Below are 19,669 nucleotides of genomic sequence, written 5' to 3' on the forward strand. Positions count from 1 at the left end.
AACAGCGGCCTGAAGATTTCACATTCAGTTTAGGACTGTTGGATAATTGCTGCATAATCTTCTGTTAATTTTGGAAGACAAGGAGGTGGGTAGGACTACATCGAAAACAGAAGAGATGATGAGATATTAGATGAGTGGCAAATGCGTTGGGAGCAGAGTGTTTTATGTTAACGTTTTAAGGTAAACGTTTGGATGTATACCTACCATCAGAAAGAGACTGGAACAAGATTGGGAGATGGGTCATTATGAATCGCAGTTTGTAACAGGACATGGAAAATTTCAAGGCGAATTTGTGAAGATTTCACATGGCGGAAGAGGAAGTATGTAGATGTGGAGAAATAAAAACCACGAGTCACGTATTTATAATTTGTTTACTTCAGGAGACAAATAGGAGAGAACAGGAATAAGTCTTGGATAAGATAGGTCTAGAGATGAGAAAATAAAACATGATGAGTGACAAGGAAACAATTGAGACGTTTAGAAAAGTAGCTAGGGAAATAGGAAAAACCAGGAATACATACAGGGGTAAAAAAAAAAAAACTAAGAATGAAAAGGAATTATAACTTGCCCATGAATGGGAGAGGAAAGGTTAGAGCGAATCTCAAGGCGGTATGGGGAAGGAAGTCGTGCTGTTAGGCTTTTGGACACGTGTCTGGAAACCTAATATGGCTATGAGTAAGGCTATTTGTAGAAAACACTATACACAATAAATGTTGATTATATCGATCTGTTATGTAAATCTTGAGTATTTTCATAATCTTTAAGTCGAATATTTTAAAGTCATCAGAAATTATTACTGTTATTCGTTTTAAAATAACGCCTGTAATACTTAGCAATTGCTCGAATTCGAGCAACAGGTACACTAGTTTTTAATTATATCTCCTAAACTATTAGTTTTTCATGAAACATGTAATTTACGTTTTTAAAGTAGATTACATTTTCTACAATTTGAGACCACAACCACCTCTGTAGGTACAGTAGTTACCAAGATTCAACCCTCAAAAGATAGAAAATATTTCGTAAACAAATTAAATTTAAGATCTTCAAGAAGAACTGGTAATATTGGAATTAATATTAATTTGAAATAACAACTTCACCAATATTTATAAATTTTTAATTTTATGAGGCCTTTCGCCAGCTATGCTGGCATCATCAGACACATCACAAGACTGAAGGTTTTGTTTATGTTTAAAAAATACAATTATAAATTTTAAAGAATGTAACATATGGGTAGTTAAAAATAATAAAAAAATTCTGTTAAGTAAATTTAGCTAAAATTACAAAAATAAATTATATATGTATAAAAATGAAATATAAAGTAGAACTTATAACTTTGTAAATTTAGAATTTAGTAATGTAACATTTTGAATCGGACCGTTATCATTATTTACCAAATTGTCCATTTTATTTATAAATAACTAGCTGTTGTACCCGTAAAAGAAGAAATGACATATTTTCCAAGAACATGGTTAAGGTACGTAGACGACATATTTGCAGTTTTTTATCGGAAAGAAAACCTTAATGACTTTGTCAACAAATTGATCTCTTTATATCCATCAATAAAATTCACATATGAGGTTGAAAACGATAAGATCTCATTTCTGGATTTACTAATCCTACGGAGTGATGAAAAGCTCGAGTTTGATATTTACAGGAAACCAACCCACACCAATTTGAATTAAACGCTGATTTTTTCTGTTCTGAAGGGTGATGAGAATCTTGAGTGATAAACCTATTGGTGTGGGTATATTTTCACTGATTTCGAGGCTGACGAAGTTGACAAAACCTTAAAATGTTACTTTTTAGGAAAGAATTTCCAATTTTTGGAGGGACATAAAATTTTGCTTGCAGAATTATATGTAAAGATTATTATGGTAGCCTAGCAATAACTATTTTAACACCATTAGCAAAAAATAAATTTTCCCATCATTTTATTTATTAGCGTTATGCGAGAACTATCTGGTCTAGTCTAGAGACGTCGTTCTGTGCTTAAATTGAAGCTAATTAAATTTACTAAAACATCTGTTCCTAATAACTTTAGCTGTAAATGAGTATTTTCTCCGATTTCGGTGTTAAAAGTTGACAAACTCTTAAAATTTAATTTGTTTAAGAAAAAAAGCCAATCTTTGAGGGTTGTATCTTGGTAACTACTGTACCTACAGAGCTAGTTCTAGTCTCAAATTGTAGATAATGTCATATTCTTTAAAAAAGTAACTTACATGTTTTATGTAAAACTCATATTTTAGGAGATATAGTGAAACATACTAAAAAAATTCGAAAATTATGTGGTTTTTCGAGTGCTACGCTTTTAGCACAGGTCTTTCGAAGCTGCAAACTTGGATATATACTACTGGTAGTGTCCCTAACAACATATTAAAAAAACAGAACTAGCCAATAGTTTGCGATTTTAATGTACTATATGACTGGCCTCATTAATCCTGGGACCCTCTGGGTGCAGTCAACTGGAGAGGATTAGGTTCGGGTTTGCAAAGGTTGACAAGGGGTAGCCTATTTCTATCTTTCACGATCATCTTAGTAAATTTAGTCACTATTTAACCAAGTAAAGTGAGTGATAAGCATTTTCACTTTACATTTGAAAACGTTCCATATCTGTTGAGTGCACTAATTGTGTTCTCATTTCCCCCTAATTTGGCATTGCCGAATCCAATAAAATTATTTTCAATTTTGAAAAATGCACACAAAAAACCCGATTTGGTGGTAGGGGTGCCCAAATTTGAGGGATTTTCAAATGTATACATGGGTAGTGGTGATATATAGTTCATCAAACGGACAAGAAGTGTCTTCCCAACCCTCGCTCATTTCCCGAAAATAGTCACTTTACGCTCTAGTGATGAAATATACTATTACTTATTTATAAAACACAAAATAACATTTTGCTGTTGAGTATTCTTATATTCATGATGGATTTTAATACATTTGGGAAACCCCCTTATCCTAAAAAACACCCTTCCTATACACGTTTACAATACACATGATTACTTACCAGGAAGTAATAAGTCACTAAAACTGTAGGAAGTCCAGTCTATTCTATCTTTAAAGTTCCAAACATTGCAAGAAGTCTGATCAAAGAAATTAGCGTCACAAGTTATATTTGGAATTCCAAATAAATGGGCATCTGAAACAAATAAACTCCATATAAGTTGGCATATAAATAACCAAAGACGGACGTAGGACATAGTGAAGGCTTAGTGATGGTCTGGTTTTAACCAAGTATATAACCTTAATTAAATATGCTATAGACCTGATGGCCACAAAACTCAATTTTAGCGAATTTTCCTATAGGGAAGTAGCTATTACCTTAGGTGGCACGGTAAGACCTAGACCCGGGACCGATTTACTTTTTCATTTTGATGTCCCCAGAGGCCAAAAACACCATTAGTTCAAATTTATATATGTATACGTCCGTAAACGCGATAACTTGAGTAATCTTTGTCCAATTTTGATTAAATTTGGTTTAAAGGTGTAAGGCAGGTTGCACTTGAATGAGTTTGCGAACCAGCATGATCGGACCATGGGAACGGGGTTTTACGGGGGGTTTTATGGGGTAAAAAATTGCTTTTCTCATTTTTGACCCTCAAAACACAACATTTCCCATTTTTTCTCTAGACCTTTTTAAAGAGCTTAAAAACACAAATAATTTAGTATATCAAAGTGTTTTTGTACGGTTATTGGTAACGGAGAAAGTTCAAAAAATTGTAAATTTGAATTTCCCATGTTATTCTTATGGAGAATATTGTAAAATATTGTAGTTTGCTTGTTTATGGATATATTTTGATCAAATTTGGCAAATTTATTATTATACTAAGCTATTAACATTTTGCTAAAAAAATACACTATTAGTTTCCTTGTAGCAGCAAACCGAGGTACTCATTAAACCTAATATTTTTTTTAAATAGATTTAATTAAAAATTAATTCAGACGAATGGAAATTCGCTTAGTCGGCAGGTTTGCTGTGGCAGGGGTATTTTACTTATTTTTAGTTTTCTTATAGTTAACTTATTTTTGTGAGTTCTTGCTTGTTAACAAACACCAGATAACCCGTTGCTTGAAATCGAGCAAAACTGTTACTTATAATAAAAGAATAAAGAACGAAAACATAAAAACCATACCTCAATTAAAGAGCCACTCTAAAGTTAGTTAAAAAGTATTATACAAATATAAAAATATTGTTGTACAAAGCCCGTTGTGGCTTAATACAACGGTCTCTATGAAAATAATGGTTATGAAAATCGCACACAACTTACGCAACACAGAGAGAACAAATAATATTGCTACATATTAAGCACAACACTTTAGAAACACACATGACACAAAGAACACACTTTAACCACAAATGCAAATTGTGAACAACAACATGTAAACAAGGAAATACTCCCGTCGCAGCAAACGACTAAGCTTATTATTACCTTAAAATTGTCATATTTATTTCGGGGGGCCACCAGTTGACCGACAAGATACTTGGTCGTCTGGCCACTAGACCGTCTTTTTTAAATAAATAGATAAATACTAAAAACCAGTACGTCGACAAGTTATTTCGTCGTCAGTCCAGTTGACCGGCCTGTAAAACTAAATTATTATATGCGAGAAACCAACTGTTCGTCAATCTACCTGACCCACATACCACTTGCTCGTCTTTTTAGGTGGGGATGTGTTGAGCGGCAGTGCCAGCGGCGCGCGCAGCTGTGGAGGGCGCTGCAGGCGTACCAACTTCTGTATCTTGTAGCGGCGGTTTTTATTCCGACGATTTTCAGCTATCACAATGCAGCGAACTAGTGAGGTTTATTTATTACGTGTAATTGCTTGTTTCTCAATCGATATTTTTTATATACAGTACAGTGAATTTAAATAGGCCTATATTAGTTTACTTCAATTAAATAAATGTTTTACTTTGAACATTTCATTACAGCTAAGAAAGTGGTGTGAATAGGATAGTTAAATTAGAATTCTCCGCGAAGAAATATAAAATGCTCAGATCATCTTCTATATAATTAATACGTCAACACGAAATTTGTCGGTTGAACTCCTCCACCATTTCTCAACCGATTTTATATATTGACGTCTCATTGGAAAGAGCGTGTTGCGTAGATTTGAAATTTGACCTTACATTTTTAAAAAGCCCCTTGGACTGTGCCCCAGAGGCTTTTAAAGTTCCCATGTTATCCTTTTTTTAAGAACATATTTGTTTACATTATTATCAGCTGCTGGATATTTAATTGCTGTTAATATTTAAGCTGACATTCAAAGAAATGAGTCGTACAAAAATTAAATCCTTAAAAATGAAATCATTGAAAGGACCCATATGTAAATTATGGAACCATAGAACGTCATAGAACGCCACCGAGTAGAGGAAATAAAGAGGATATTTTTTTAAGGATTTATTATCGTTATTAGCCAAATAATGAAGAACATGTACAAGATTCAGATTCCTACAAACGATGAACGAGGATGTTATCCGAAGTGCTACAATTTTTAGTAGGAAACATGGACTTAACTTTGTGATCAATGCAGAGGAAAGCCCTCTAAGGCCAAATAAATCTGGTAGTCAATGACATTAATCTTTATTTTCATAAAAGTAAAGTGATTTTAGAATCCATCCTTATATATAATACGTAAAGGCGATTTCTACGAAACACTACTCCTCCGTTAATAATGGACGGATTTTACAAACGACGTGTCAAAATAAAGTATATTTTGTGTAGACGCACCCTTTCACCAATTTCTGTAATAAAAATCCTCGGGCTTTGCCCCACAGGCCATCAAAGTTGGAGTTTCTCCCATAAGATTAACATGGGGGAATCTAAATATTTAATTGGAAACTTTGTCCCCACTAATTTGAGAGAACGGCTGGGCGTAGAAACATGGTAGAGGTGTCCAAAGAAAGGTCTTGGTCTGTAGATGAGTTATGAAAAGAAAAACTAAGCAAAATCCCTTAGGACTCTGCCCCAGAAGCCTTTAAAGATCCCTCCACAGAGTTGTTTACATTTCGGCCATGTGAATAATACTTTTTAATGAAACAGCTGTTCATTTTAAAATTGTACAGTAATTCAAACAACACACATTTATTGGGAGTTACTGAATTCTACCAAATAAGTATTTGCAATGTTATTTTCTGATTTTAAAATTGATTTTATTCTTTATTATGTCATGTTTTGCAATATAACGTTCCATTACAAAATCAGTGGAAAATCCTTTCATCACAGCAATTCTTAAATTATTTCTCATTGAACTATCTTAATTCTATTGTACGGGTTGGTGCCTTTTTCACCACTTTTGCCTACATTTTATCATATTATTCTACACATATGAAATATTTATGTAGAAATATCTGCTCCTATCATGTCTAATAAAATCCAAACATAGAAACCTTGTCTAAAAAATGGTACCCATCTTGACAAATTATTTGCACCTGCCTATATTACGGACTTTGGCGCACTGGGTTGGTAACATTATTGAAAATAACACGACATTTTGGCTGTAAAATATGGTACAAAGAGAAAATACTATTTAAGCAGCTACTGTCATGACAGAAAGGTCATATTCCTTTTAAACTAGATCACATAATCCTTTATAAGATACGTTGATTAACAATATTTAAACGTCAATATATACGTAACAGCCAATTTACAGTATTTTTGCTTTTATGGAAATGTCCCATTGCTATGTCATTTGCATTATTTGTTGCCAATGAAGACGCAAGACCATATAAAGTAGGAGGCCCCTAACAGTTCAAGAATAAAAGCCAACTTCACTTAAAGTATTCCACTACACCTAAAATTCCGTAGAGAGATTATATTGACAACTTTATGTTATTGATAAGGCTGAAACAACTAACTGACATCCCCCATGTCAAGGAATTCCAGCTTTAACAGCAACCCCACAATCAATTTCTCAAAACTATGCTAGAGGGTTCATTCATGGCACAGAAGTACGATATGAACTGACGCGACGTGACGAAGGAAAAATAAAACTTACACTGTAACGGATATACCTCCCTTTGAAGTTAGAATATGTCTTCCCAAAAAATATTTTCTTTTGAAATGCGGAAGTGTTTAACTACAAAAGATCCACCAATACGATTTTAATACTATTTAAAGGTTCTTTCAAAGGAAGAGATAGCATATATAACATACTAATAATAACTCCGATGACGTACGGTATGAAGAATATTTTATTCATTGAATGATCAACCAAATTTGGCAACTAACGCAATTAATATTATTATTGTTTTTACACTTATTACTCTTTAAACAATGCTAAATGCTCAAAATATGTATATTTCACCCAATTTATCGCAGTTAGATGAATTAACGTAAGCCTTGAAAGTAACCGTCGATTTCGACGGGTTTCACCTAGTATATATATATAATACGTGAAGGCGATTTCTACGAAACACTACTCCTCCGTTAAAAATGGATGGATTTTTACAAAAGATGTCAAAATTAAGTATTTTTAGTGTAGACACCCCCTTTCATCAATTCCTGCAATAAAAGTCCTCGGGCTTCGCCCCACAGGCCACCAAAGTTGGGGTTTCTCCCATAAGATGAACATGGGGAATCGAAATATTTAATTTGAAACTTTGTCCCCACTAATTTGAGAGAACGGCTGGGCGTAGAAACTTGGTAGAGGTGTCCAAAGAAAGGTCTTGGTCTGTAGATGAGTTATCAAAAGAAAAACGAAGTAAATTCTCTTTGGGCTCTGACCCAGAAGCCTTTAAAGATCCCTCCACAAATATGTTTACATTTTGGCCATGTAGATAATACTTTTTAATCAAATTAATTTTTAAAATTGTATTTTAAACAACACACATTTATTGGGAGTTAGTGAATTGTCCAAAAGAAGTATTTGCAATGCTATTTTCTGTTTTTAAATTTATTTTCTTCTGTATCATGTCATGTTTTGCAACGTTCCATTACGAAATCACTGGAAAATCCTTTTATCACAGTAACTCTTACAATTATTTCTTATTGAACTATCTAATATCGATTGAACGAGTTAGTGTCTGCCTTTTTCACCACTTTTGCCTGCATTTTACATATTATTCTATACAGATCATCATAGCATTGACTATATAACCACAACACAGTTGTGGTTATATAGTCAACGAGGTGTTAGCCCGTCCTACGTACGGGAGTAGTCAGTTAAAACTGTTTAGGCCTATAATTCAGAACAGCTAGTTTACACGTATAAAGACAAATTTTATTGCAGCCTACAGTAGAAAGAGTAATTATCAATTGAGAAGTGTATAGGCCTAGTCAATGATATCACCTTCCATCGCATACCTGCCTCTTCCATAATCAATATCACCACAATACAATTACTCATACTATACACAATTTCCATGAGATCTGAATTGAAACTCCCTAAAACAAAACGAAAACATCCAATAAAATTCACAGTACCCATAATTATAACGTTGGTGTCCTGACATTATTAAACGAATCGTCCATTTATGTCAATTTCACTGCATCAATTGCTAAATAAATAAGTGTAAACAAATAAAAGTAAACCCAACAACATATAGTTTGTTTTGTAAAAAGCTGAGTCAAAAATAAAATAATATTCATTTGAACAAAAGAACTGGTCACATGTTGAAGGAATTTAAAAAGTAAACACGCTAGTAAAGCTAGTGACGTAATTAATTGTCTATGTTGATTATCCATTCCGTTGTCAGTTCTAAAATCCTTGATAATTAAACAACCCTCATTGAATCAATGTACATCGTCATTCCCCATATTCATTTATTTAAACTATAAAATATTCAGCGCCTCCAAACGTAACTACAAATTAACACACGCCAAACTACTTTTTAGATTTCATAAAAGGATGGTTAGTCTAATTGCAGTATCCTAGGTCAATGATGATGACGTTGTGTTCAATATATGTCATTCATCTGTATATCTTTGGATAAAACCCGTCTGAGGTTGTGGTGGTAATTTAAAATCGTATTCCTGAGGATTCTTGATCTCCATCTTTATGACATAAGTATTTCCGGGCCTAATCCAAACAAAGTTCAAGCATTCAAAAACATTGATTTTAAACAAAAAGCTGCCAAGATGAATTAAAATATGTAAAGATTGTGATTTTCCTACCCTTTCCAAAAAAGTTGAGCAGTAAAATAATTTGCATATCTTTTTTTTTAACTCGTGTACAGAGCCTCGACTTGTACACATCAATGGTGTTACTTATCTCGGTGGTCTACTAATCTTACTTATTTCCTATAATCAATGACAAAATCAGAGTAAATAACCTCATAGTTCTATAGGGCATTTTTATAATTAACCAGCTGTTAGTTAAAACAAATTATATTGCACTAAAACAAACCGAAGATTAAAAAGATTACCTACTTAAAAAAATGATTTGAACATCCTAGTATTTTACTATGTATATTTAAATAATCCGCCATCCTCTTATCGAAGGATTGAACGTATCAATGATTAGCATTACACATAGTATAAATAAGTCAACCCTTAGTATGTCTTTTAATTTGATCCAAATGCTGAATTTGTGTTACAAACGCTGAATGTTTACAGCTGTTATGTTAAGCAAATTATCTATCTATACTATTTTACAGGGTGTTGAAAATGTCTGGAACCAACATTATATCTGGTGAGTGGTTAAAGAAAAACAACTGATATTTTGTGTACGGATATACTATGGTTTTACCTATCTTTTGGTGCCTTATGAAATTTTTTACCACTTATAGGGAACGTCCTGTGGAGGATGCAGTAAAAAGTTTTAATGGAAGCCTATGGTAAATGATACATCATTTTAAAGGCCATTTTTTTCTGAGTATGGAGCCACAAGTTTCATCTCAAAAGGACCACCCTAGCAAAAATGGCGACTGTTTGAAATTTAAAAACCCACTTATAGGGAACGTCCTGTGGAGGATGCAGTAAACATTTTTGTAAAAATATAATTGTCTTGCTGTACATTTAATAAACACTCACTGAAAAAAAATTTAACTAAATTGTTTGTGTTGTTTTACTAAACTTATTTTTAACAAAAATACCAATTAAGCTTTCAATTATTTTCAAAAACTTCAAACAGTCGCCATTTTCGCTAGGGTGGTCCTTTTGAGATGAAACTTGTGGCTCCTTACTCAGAAAAAAATTACCTTTAAAATGATGTATCATTTACCATAGGCTTCCATTAAAACTTTTTACTGCATCCTCCACAGGACGTTCCCTATAAGTGGTAAAAAATGTCATAAGGCACCAAAAGATAGGTAAAACCATAGTATATCCGTACACAAAATATCAGTTGTTTTTCTTTAACCACTCACCAGATATAATGTTGGTTCCAGACATTTTCAACACCCTGTATAAAAATCTAATGGTGTCTGTCTGTATGTGTATTACTAATAGGTGCAAAAACTACTGAACCAACTGGGCTTAAATTTTACAAAAATATAGCTACCATACCAAGGACCATTATAGGACTATTCACATTTCGATACTGACCGTAGGCTTTGCCCCTTTGGCTTTAAAATTTCTGAGGTGAACATTTTAAAAGTAAATATTGATTGGTCTCCATGGCTGTGATGAGAACACTAACAATGTTTGTTTACATTTGATTTGACATTTAAATATAAACAAGAAGAACTGCTAAACTGCATATTTCACAATTTCAGACAGCTGATACAAAGAAATTAAATATAATATTTTCAATAAATATGAGGTAGGTTTATTTTAATCTAACATTTTATCATGGATTATTTATTCTAAAACTATGTCAATGATTATAGAAAAAAAGATTTTATAACCGTTGCTGTATCAACTCCGGCTCTGCTTTGGATTTTTTAAAGCGTCTTAAGTTAATAATCTTAAGTGAAAATAATGTTATTGATATGTTTTCATGGAAACAGTATGAAAATTACAATGTATAGATGTTTTGTATGAATTTGGAGGCTACTTTAAATAAATTCGAACTGCTTCACATGTGTTTGATTAACTTAACATAACTTGCACATCACATTGTTTTTTATATGTATATTTAGGTAAATTAAGTTATTGTGTTTTGCTAAGCCTATGCTTAAATTAAACTAAAGAATATCATCAATAACTAAATTGTCGTTGATTTTTGTTTTCTAAAATCTGTTGTATATGTGTAACTATATTTAATTATCAAATGGTAATACAAAATACTCTTATTTTATCTTAACATAGCGTTCAGTTCACATTTATTTTATTTGATACATTTATTATTCGTGTTTTGCCACACCACTGATTAAATTAAACCAAGGAAAATATCATAAAACTAAGCAGTACACAGTGTTCTTTTGTTTCTAAAATCAATGAAATATCTGTTACTATGTTTTCTTAATGGTAAGTGTGAAAATGTAAAGGTAATGGACGATGGAACTGATTAAAATAACTGGTTTGTACATTAAGTTGTTTGTTGATATTTTTGTATAGTAGAATCAGATATGCAATGAATCATATACTGTATTTGCTATTACATTTTTTAGTCCTTGATGCTTTGATAATCATATTAGTTTTGTCTGCTGTCTTTAATGCTAAATTATTTGTTTGAAATTGTTTATAGTACCTATAGATATAGTTTCTTTAATATTTCAAAAGACTGTATTGATAAGGAACAGCAATATTTCTAAAGTTTATAACAGCTGACTTAGTTTTGCTAATGATTTTTTGTGAGTGAAAAAACTGAAGATGAAAGGATTTGTGATTTAATATAACGAAGAGTTTAATGTAAAGATGTTTAAATTTAATAATTAGTATTTTTGCAACTTCAAAATTGAAATTTAAAATGTCAATAATAAATTAAAAGATGTGTAATTAAGGGAGATGAAGGTAAATCTGGTAAATCATGTATGTCAAAGTTTTACTCGAAGATTTGGTCAGTTTTTCTCATATCAGCCTACACAAGATTTAAAATTAATCAAAACCAAAATGGTGGTATCCACTACTTACCAGATTTAAAAGTCATAACTTAAACGTTTCTATTAAGGCCATAAAAGTTGAATTTTGTTTCTAAAAGCGTTGGCGGATGTGTAACTATTATTATGCAAGAGATAAAGATTAAAATGTTTCTATTTTGTGTCCTCTTCCCGTTGCAAAGCACGGGTACAACAGCTAGTATTATACCAAAAGCTAGTTTAGAATCTTAGCGTCGGCTGCTAGACTTTAAAAAAATTAAAACTTAAACCTAAATTTCTAAAAAACTGAAACCCTAAACTAAAATTATGGCTTCGACATTCCCTAGTTCTCAAAATTATCTTTCTTTCAACACAAAAATCATGAAAATCCGTCAAGTGGTTGATTCAGAATCGTGAAATAAAAAACCCCTGTTTCGTTTTAATATTATAGATGATCATAGGCTCATGAGATAAATGTTATACATGTGTTAATCATCGGGAAAATCTTCGATTGTGTAATACAATACAAAATCATACAAGTGCAGAAGGGCACGTTGCCCATATGAGCCGTGTCCACATTTTGTTAAATTAATAGTAGTTTACAGCAACTGGATAAAACATTTTACAATATTTGTGTAGAAATATGTGCATGATTTAGAAAGTCATTAAGCTGGAAAACTGCAATTTACTGCAGACTTTTCATAGAGGTTGATTCAATGTATTAATTCAGCTCAGTGAAAACATAATATAGATATGTATACAAATACGAACTTGAACTCTTTGAGAGCCTTTGAATGTTATTAGATTAACGGAAAGGATTGTGCATGTTTACAAGCACTAATCAGCAACAAAAACCATTTAATTCATCTTTAAATAATATATTCTTAAAGTGCACTGAGCAGCAGCCTACAAAATACTGTACTATAACTTGCCCATATAGTTACAAAATGCTCGAACTCGCATTGTAACATTTATAATTCGGCTTATATTTCTCCAACAGATAATTCATCTGCAGAAGAAGATCATTGTGTCCTTATCGTTTCTAAAAACATCCAAACACAGAAACCTTGCCTAAAATGGTACCTATCTTGACAAATTATGTGTAGTGTCCTATATTACGGACCGTGGCCCAATGGGTTGGTAACATTATTGAAAATAATACGAAATTTTGCTGCATTTAAGCAGCCACTGTCATGACAGAAAGGTCATAGCCTATTCCTTTTAAATCATATCACATCAGCCTTTATAAAAGACGTTGATTAACAATGCATGTAAACGTCAATATTCACGTAACAGCAAATTTACAGTATTTATTTTTCTTTTTTTAAATGCCACATTGCTATTTCCTTTGCATTATTTGTTGCAAAAGAAGCCACATGACCATATAAACGAGTAGGCCCCTAACTTTCCGTAGAGAGATTTATATTGACAACTTTATGTATGTATAAGGCTGAGACAACTAACTGACATCCCCCATGTCAAGGAATTCCAGCTTTAACAGTAACCCCACGACCAATTTCTCAAAACTGTGCTAGAGGGTTATTCATTGGCACTGTTCGGTATTCATATTTTTAGAGTATTTAGAAATTAATTATTATGTTAATTAAGTCACTGGTTAATTAATCATGCTAATGTATATATAAATCACCACATTTATTGTAATATTATTTAGTCTCAGTAACAATTTATTGTAAATAGACTCCCGCTTTCAATATTCAAATGAGATTGCTAAGCCTGCTCGAATTTCCCGCCACAGTAAGGCCTATTTTCCTGTACTACATACCCATGAATCACCTGACGCCGTGTTTGCTTCAATCGCATTTCCTATTGGCCATCGAATTCCTAGACCCCTCTAAACCGCAATTGCATTTTTCAAAGTGAAACCGGTGATCGGCGTCTGTCTGTCCACGGTCGGCGTCCATAACTCACGGTGTATTCCGTTTCTCGTATCTCGGGACATTAATTGCCCATTTTACCTCTCTTAAACGTATTTTTAGGCTATAGATTAATTATATCTGGCCTCCCTCTCCTCTATAGTACATTTAACTATATATACATTTTAATTTCCCCCTTTTGTTTGTGATTAAATTACTTAAATTGTGATCTAGTGCTTTCAGACTCTTCAAACCTCAAGACAGTGTGTGCGCGTCCGTGTATTACTTCTAGACTTTCCGTACGTTTTCACCGCGACTTCCGCGTATTAGTGAGCTCTTTGTGATTATGAACTTGGGTGCGTTGCGTTCTCCAAAATTCTACAACACAGAAGCATTCGGTCTAAGGACTCCGCCATCCGCCATCGCTCCACCATAGACGACGCCGCTGCCATACTCTCCACCTTTGGATAATTGGACTCAAGGTACAACCTTAAAGTTTTGTGTGTGTTTTAATTAGACTCTAAAACTAATCTCATTTGCCCCTCACAAGACATTTTATTTTATCTCGGGACCTCAGTGCCCTTCAAATTGCAGATTCGCCATTTTCTCTAATTTAATTATTTTTCTCTTGAACTATTAATTAGTTCTGGTCCTTCGAGTTATTAATTATTTTCATTTTCACCCATTACGCCCCCAACATTTGGTCCTTCGAGCCGGATTCATTGTCTAAAGTCCTGTGGTAATTAATTTCAGCCAATTTTCATCATCAACCATATTTTTAGCGATCTGCAATTTTCAATTTTCGCCATATTGGTAAAATATCGGCTCGCGTTCGTTCCGTTCGTGGGCGTGGTTTAGCAATCTCTCTCCACTCGCGCGTCTGCGCAGGTCACAATCATGTACAATTTGCTGTTCTCTCTAGTAGTAGACAATTTTTCCCTACTTGGCTTTTTTATCCCGAAAACGGGATTTAGTTTTAGTTGCGGGATTTAGTCGCGTGCAGACGGCCGACACTAGTAGCAGACGCATATCTCAACTGTCACTCACTCTGTACAGCGTTTGTTGTTGTTTACATTTTCTCATTTAAGGTGTATTGTGTAATAAGGTTGATTGATATTATTAATAACCAACTATTAGGTTATTATAAGGTATTTACTATTATTCTTTGAATCAATATTGCTCTTTTGAATATCATACTAAATAAACAATAATTTGTCATTGTTATTTAACATTGTTTATGCTTTCTGAATTTTGATTTTAAATGAAGTAAAGTTAAATTAGTTCATCTCTGTAATTTTGGTTGACAAACGTGCGATATTATATTTAAGGTAATTTTATCTTGTCAATTAACATTTTAATAAATAGTTCAAAATAACCGTTTTTACTGGTTCTTATTACTAGTGTTGTACAAATAAACAAAACTGTTAGCTAGCGTATTTGTATTGTGATTCATATTTCATTGATGGTTATAATTTTATGTTCCTTTCTCATTTATTAGGGTAATAACTTACTCTTTATGTTGCAATTCTTGTTTACTAAGGATTATTCTACACTGTTTCATTAATGAGGCCTACTCTCATTAAACTTATTTAGATCCATTTATTATTTTTGTAAATAACGGTGAACTTTCATGTGACTCATTCATTTGTTCTATCATATCTCTTGTTTTATTGTGCATTATTATTACCGTACTTGAATACTTTCAACTAAGCTCAATTGTTGATTTATGGTTTGAAAATCGAATTAAACCTGCCACACTCATTTAAAAATATTTTATTGCTATTTAACGTGTTGATAACTTAGTGTTTTTCACTATTTGCCTCAATTAAGCTACAAAGTAGGTGGATATATGTTTTAGATATTTATAATATTTTATCTCTATATTATTCAGCGGACAATTAATTACTACATTGTTAAGCTAATACCATTCATAGGCCTAGCTACAAGCCTTTTGTGTACCCATAACTTCCATTTTCGTGTGAATACTTTCAAGTGAACACTTCACAATGCCTCCTAAAGCATCTGATTTTAAGTCCGCAATCTACACCCGTTCTACGGCGCTGATTAAATCACGTTTTGAAAAACTTAAGGCTACAGTAGATGAATTATCAACTCAAATCGACCCTCTAACACCATTACAACTTAAGAAATTATCCGCTTACGCGTTGGAAATAAAAAAGAAACGCAGTGAATTTGAAAATAACCTTCAACGTGCCTTCGTTCTGGAAGATGAAGGGATCGATGATAAGACTCTTTCCAATGATCAAGATGCTATTGAAGACATGTTCTCTCACATTCAAGCTACGATTGAAACCCTGGTTCCCTCAGAACCACCAAAAACCCCTTCCGCGTTCAGTGAATCGTTTTCTGTTTCAGAAACTCATCCAAGCTCACAAGTACGATTACCTAAACTGGACTTACAAAAATTCTCTGGCGATCCATTAACGTGGACAAGTTTTATCAATCTTTTTGACACTGCAATCCACCGTAATGCTTCATTATCCTCTGTTATGAAATTCCAGTACTTACTCTCTGTCTTAAATGGAGAGCCTCTCAATTTAATAAGGAGTTTAAATCTCACCGCTCCTAATTATCTAGTCGCCTATGAATTGTTACGTGACAGATATCACAACAATCGAAGATTGCAATCATTGCATCTTAACCAATTGTTGGACCTGCCAAACATTACGGCAACTTCACTCAAAGGTTTGCGCCAATTTGTAAACCTGTTTACGGAACACACACAAGCTCTTAAGGCATTAAATTGTGACGTTAGTGACAACAACCCCCTATTGTCCGCACTCCTTTTGCGTAAAATGGACCAGGAACTACGTAAAAAACTTGAATCGTTCCGTTCCAGTCAAACCGAAGATCCAGTTACTCATTCATTACCAGAAATTGGTGAAATAATAAAATTTCTTAACCAAGAATGTTCGCAGACAGAAGATGCTAACATACATAACATGTCATCGGCCCACAGAAGCGTTCAACCTTCACCTCACAAAACCATACCAAAAAAGGTGCATTTCCGGTCTGACGTAGGCCTAGCCATGGTAGCTACTTCGAGATCTAATGCTCCCCCCTCTCATAGCTCTCAGACTAAAAATAGTCCTGTCTATAACAAATGTTTTGTTTGTAACAAAAATGATCACAAAGTTTACACTTGTGACGTATTTCAAAATAAATCTCCTCGAGAGCGACACGCCATTGTTAAAAAACATAATCGTTGTTTTTCTTGCTTGGGTGAACATAGCTCCAAAGAATGCCGCTCTCAGTTCACTTGTCGCACATGTAAACAGCGACACCACTCTCTCTTACACCTTGGTGATAATAATCAAACATCTCAGATGTCTTTTCGACCTCAAGGTCAAAGAACTTCCCCGACCACTTCAGGTCCATCTCACACTCAGACTGGTGATGTTAATTCACAAGCCTCTATCTCCGCCACTGTCGCGGATGTAAGCAATTATTCTGCCCAAAATAACTCATGTACGACTTCGGGTAATTATACTGTATTACTCGGCACCGCCTTGGTCAAGTTGACTTCCCCTCAGGGTATCTCTCATGTGTTTCGTGCTCTACTAGATACTGGCAGTATGTGTGATCTGCTCTCAGAACGCGCTGCGAATCTCCTGAATATAAAACGCCAGTCTTCTCAACTCAAAATATCTGGTCTTTCTCAAATGGCTTCCTGTACTAAAGGGTCAACTTACTTGAATCTTGAAACTCTCTCAGGTCGAGTAATAGCCACTGACCATCAATTCCATATTCTTGATAAGATTTCCGTCGACTTACCTCGCTCCCCTATATCACCGGAAGTGCTAACAAAAATCAAGCCCTATGTTCTAGCTGATCCTACTTTTCACTTGCCTGGTGGCATTGACGTGCTTATAGGTAGTTCTCTGCTACCCCTCCTCTGGACTCATGAAAGTTACTCCCTCGGCACGCACATGCCTCATGTGATAGGTACTCATCTTGGCTTTATTCTGATGGGTAAAGCTCCCTGTGCAACTAACTCGGAACCCGTGTCAGGTTTTGCAATCTCTCTTCTCTCTGTTAGTGATAATTCACTACACTCTTCCCTTCAACGTTTCTGGCAACAGGAGGAACCCCCTCACTTCCAGGTTAAGTCACAGGAAGAGCTTCTTTGTGATGAATACTATAAAAAATCACACTCTCGTGATCAATCAGGTCGTTATGTTGTGCGACTTCCGTTCAAGACGGACCCCTCCATTCTAGGCCAATCTAGGCCCATTGCTGAAAAGCGCTTGTTGTCTATTGAGCAGAAATTTAAAGCTCAACCCCAGTTTTCACACTTGTATAAGACGTTCATGTCTGAATATCAAACTCTCGGCCATATGACAAAACTAGATTTTGTTGAAGACATACACCCACACTACTTCCTACCTCATCATGGGGTACTGAAGGACTCTAGCACGACCAATTTAAGGACAGTGTTTGACGCCAGTAGCAAAACCAGTTCCGGTCACTCCTTAAACGATATTCTTTTGACAGGACGTAAATTACAAACTGATATTTGTGACGTAATTTTGAACTTCCGCTCTCATAAAATTGTGTTTTCATGTGACATTCGGCAAATGTACCGCCAAATACAAGTGCACCCTGACGATCAAAAGTTTCAACTGATTATGTGGCGTGACGACCCTTCAAAGGAAATCTCTACGTTTCAACTTACTACCGTCACCTACGGCATGAACAGCTCCCCCTACCTTGCTATTAAAACTTTAATGCAGTTAGCGGAAGACGAAGGTGATGCCTTCCCTCAGGCTTCTCACTCTCTACGTCATCACACCTACGTGGACGACATTATCACGGGTGCTGACTCCGTTGAGGCTGCTCTTGAACTACAGGACCAACTTATCCAACTTCTACATCGTGGTGGCTTTGAACTTCGCAAGTGGGCCTCCAACTCCTCTGCTCTTCTAGAAAAATTTCCTTCGGAACATCTAGAGACTCCAAGTTTCCTGCAAGACGCTCAGCTTCCCCAGTACTCCATCCTAGGTCTCCATTGGTCTCCTGAAGAAGACTGTTTCTGTTACGCTTTCAACCCCCCGTCGAAAAAGCTGACTAAGCGCTCCGTGCTCAGCTTTATTGCCAAACTATATGACCCCTGCGGATTTTTGTCCCCATTAATCATGGTAGCAAAATGCTTCATGCAATTACTATGGACTCAAGGTCTTGATTGGGACGACCCTCTCCCTTCTGATCTCGCACATAAGTGGCATGTGTTCACTAGCAACACTAAAGACCACCTCGGTCAAATTAAGATCCCCCGAGCATTTCCGCTCGCTCACTCCTCTGATATCGAGCTTCACGGTTTCTGTGATGCATCGGAATGCGGTTATGCCGCGGTAGTGTATTTCCGGTGTGAATCTAGTGACAAAACAGTCATTGTGAAACAAATATTGTCTAAGACTCGTGTTGCCCCGTTAAAAAAGGTAACTTTACCCCGCTTGGAATTGTGTGCAGCTCACCTCTTATCAAAACTAGTGCATTATTGTGAAAAACAATTTAACTCTCTTACTACGAATACCACTGTATTGTGGAGTGACTCATCTGTAGTTCTTACTTGGCTACAAACCCCTCCATACAGACTAAAGACCTTTGTGGCTAATCGTGTAGCCCAAGTGCAAGAAATCATTCCCAGTTATCAGTGGCGGCACATAAAAGGGACGGAAAACCCCGCTGATTGTGCCTCACGAGGAATTCTAGCCTCATCTCTCATTGACCATCCCTTATGGTGGACTGGCCCACCATGGTTACAGCTCCCTGCGGCCAACTGGCCCCCCTCATGTTTTTCGCCGTCTGAACTCACTCCCACGGACGAAATTAAAGAAACTCCTCTTAGTGTACTTAGTGCAACAGTCGCCCCTTCGGA

General features: G+C 34.9%; 1 protein-coding gene across 1 annotated transcript in view; it reads right to left on the bottom strand.

The window, feature by feature from the left end:
* LOC128990330 (uncharacterized) overlaps positions 1-19,669 on the bottom strand; it is a 230,359-nt gene that overhangs the window by 88,270 nt on the left and 122,420 nt on the right. The window contains exon 5 of the mRNA XM_054412667.1: positions 3,005-3,136. Coding sequence (XP_054268642.1) covers positions 3,005-3,136 — 132 coding nt within the window. The remainder of the gene's footprint in view (positions 1-3,004; positions 3,137-19,669) is intronic.

The sequence above is a fragment of the Macrosteles quadrilineatus genome, unplaced genomic scaffold (genome assembly GCF_028750875.1).
Source record: "Macrosteles quadrilineatus isolate MER2022 unplaced genomic scaffold, UCM_ALF_1.0 Scaffold_3__2_contigs__length_128488019, whole genome shotgun sequence".
NCBI lineage: Eukaryota > Metazoa > Arthropoda > Insecta > Hemiptera > Cicadellidae > Macrosteles > Macrosteles quadrilineatus.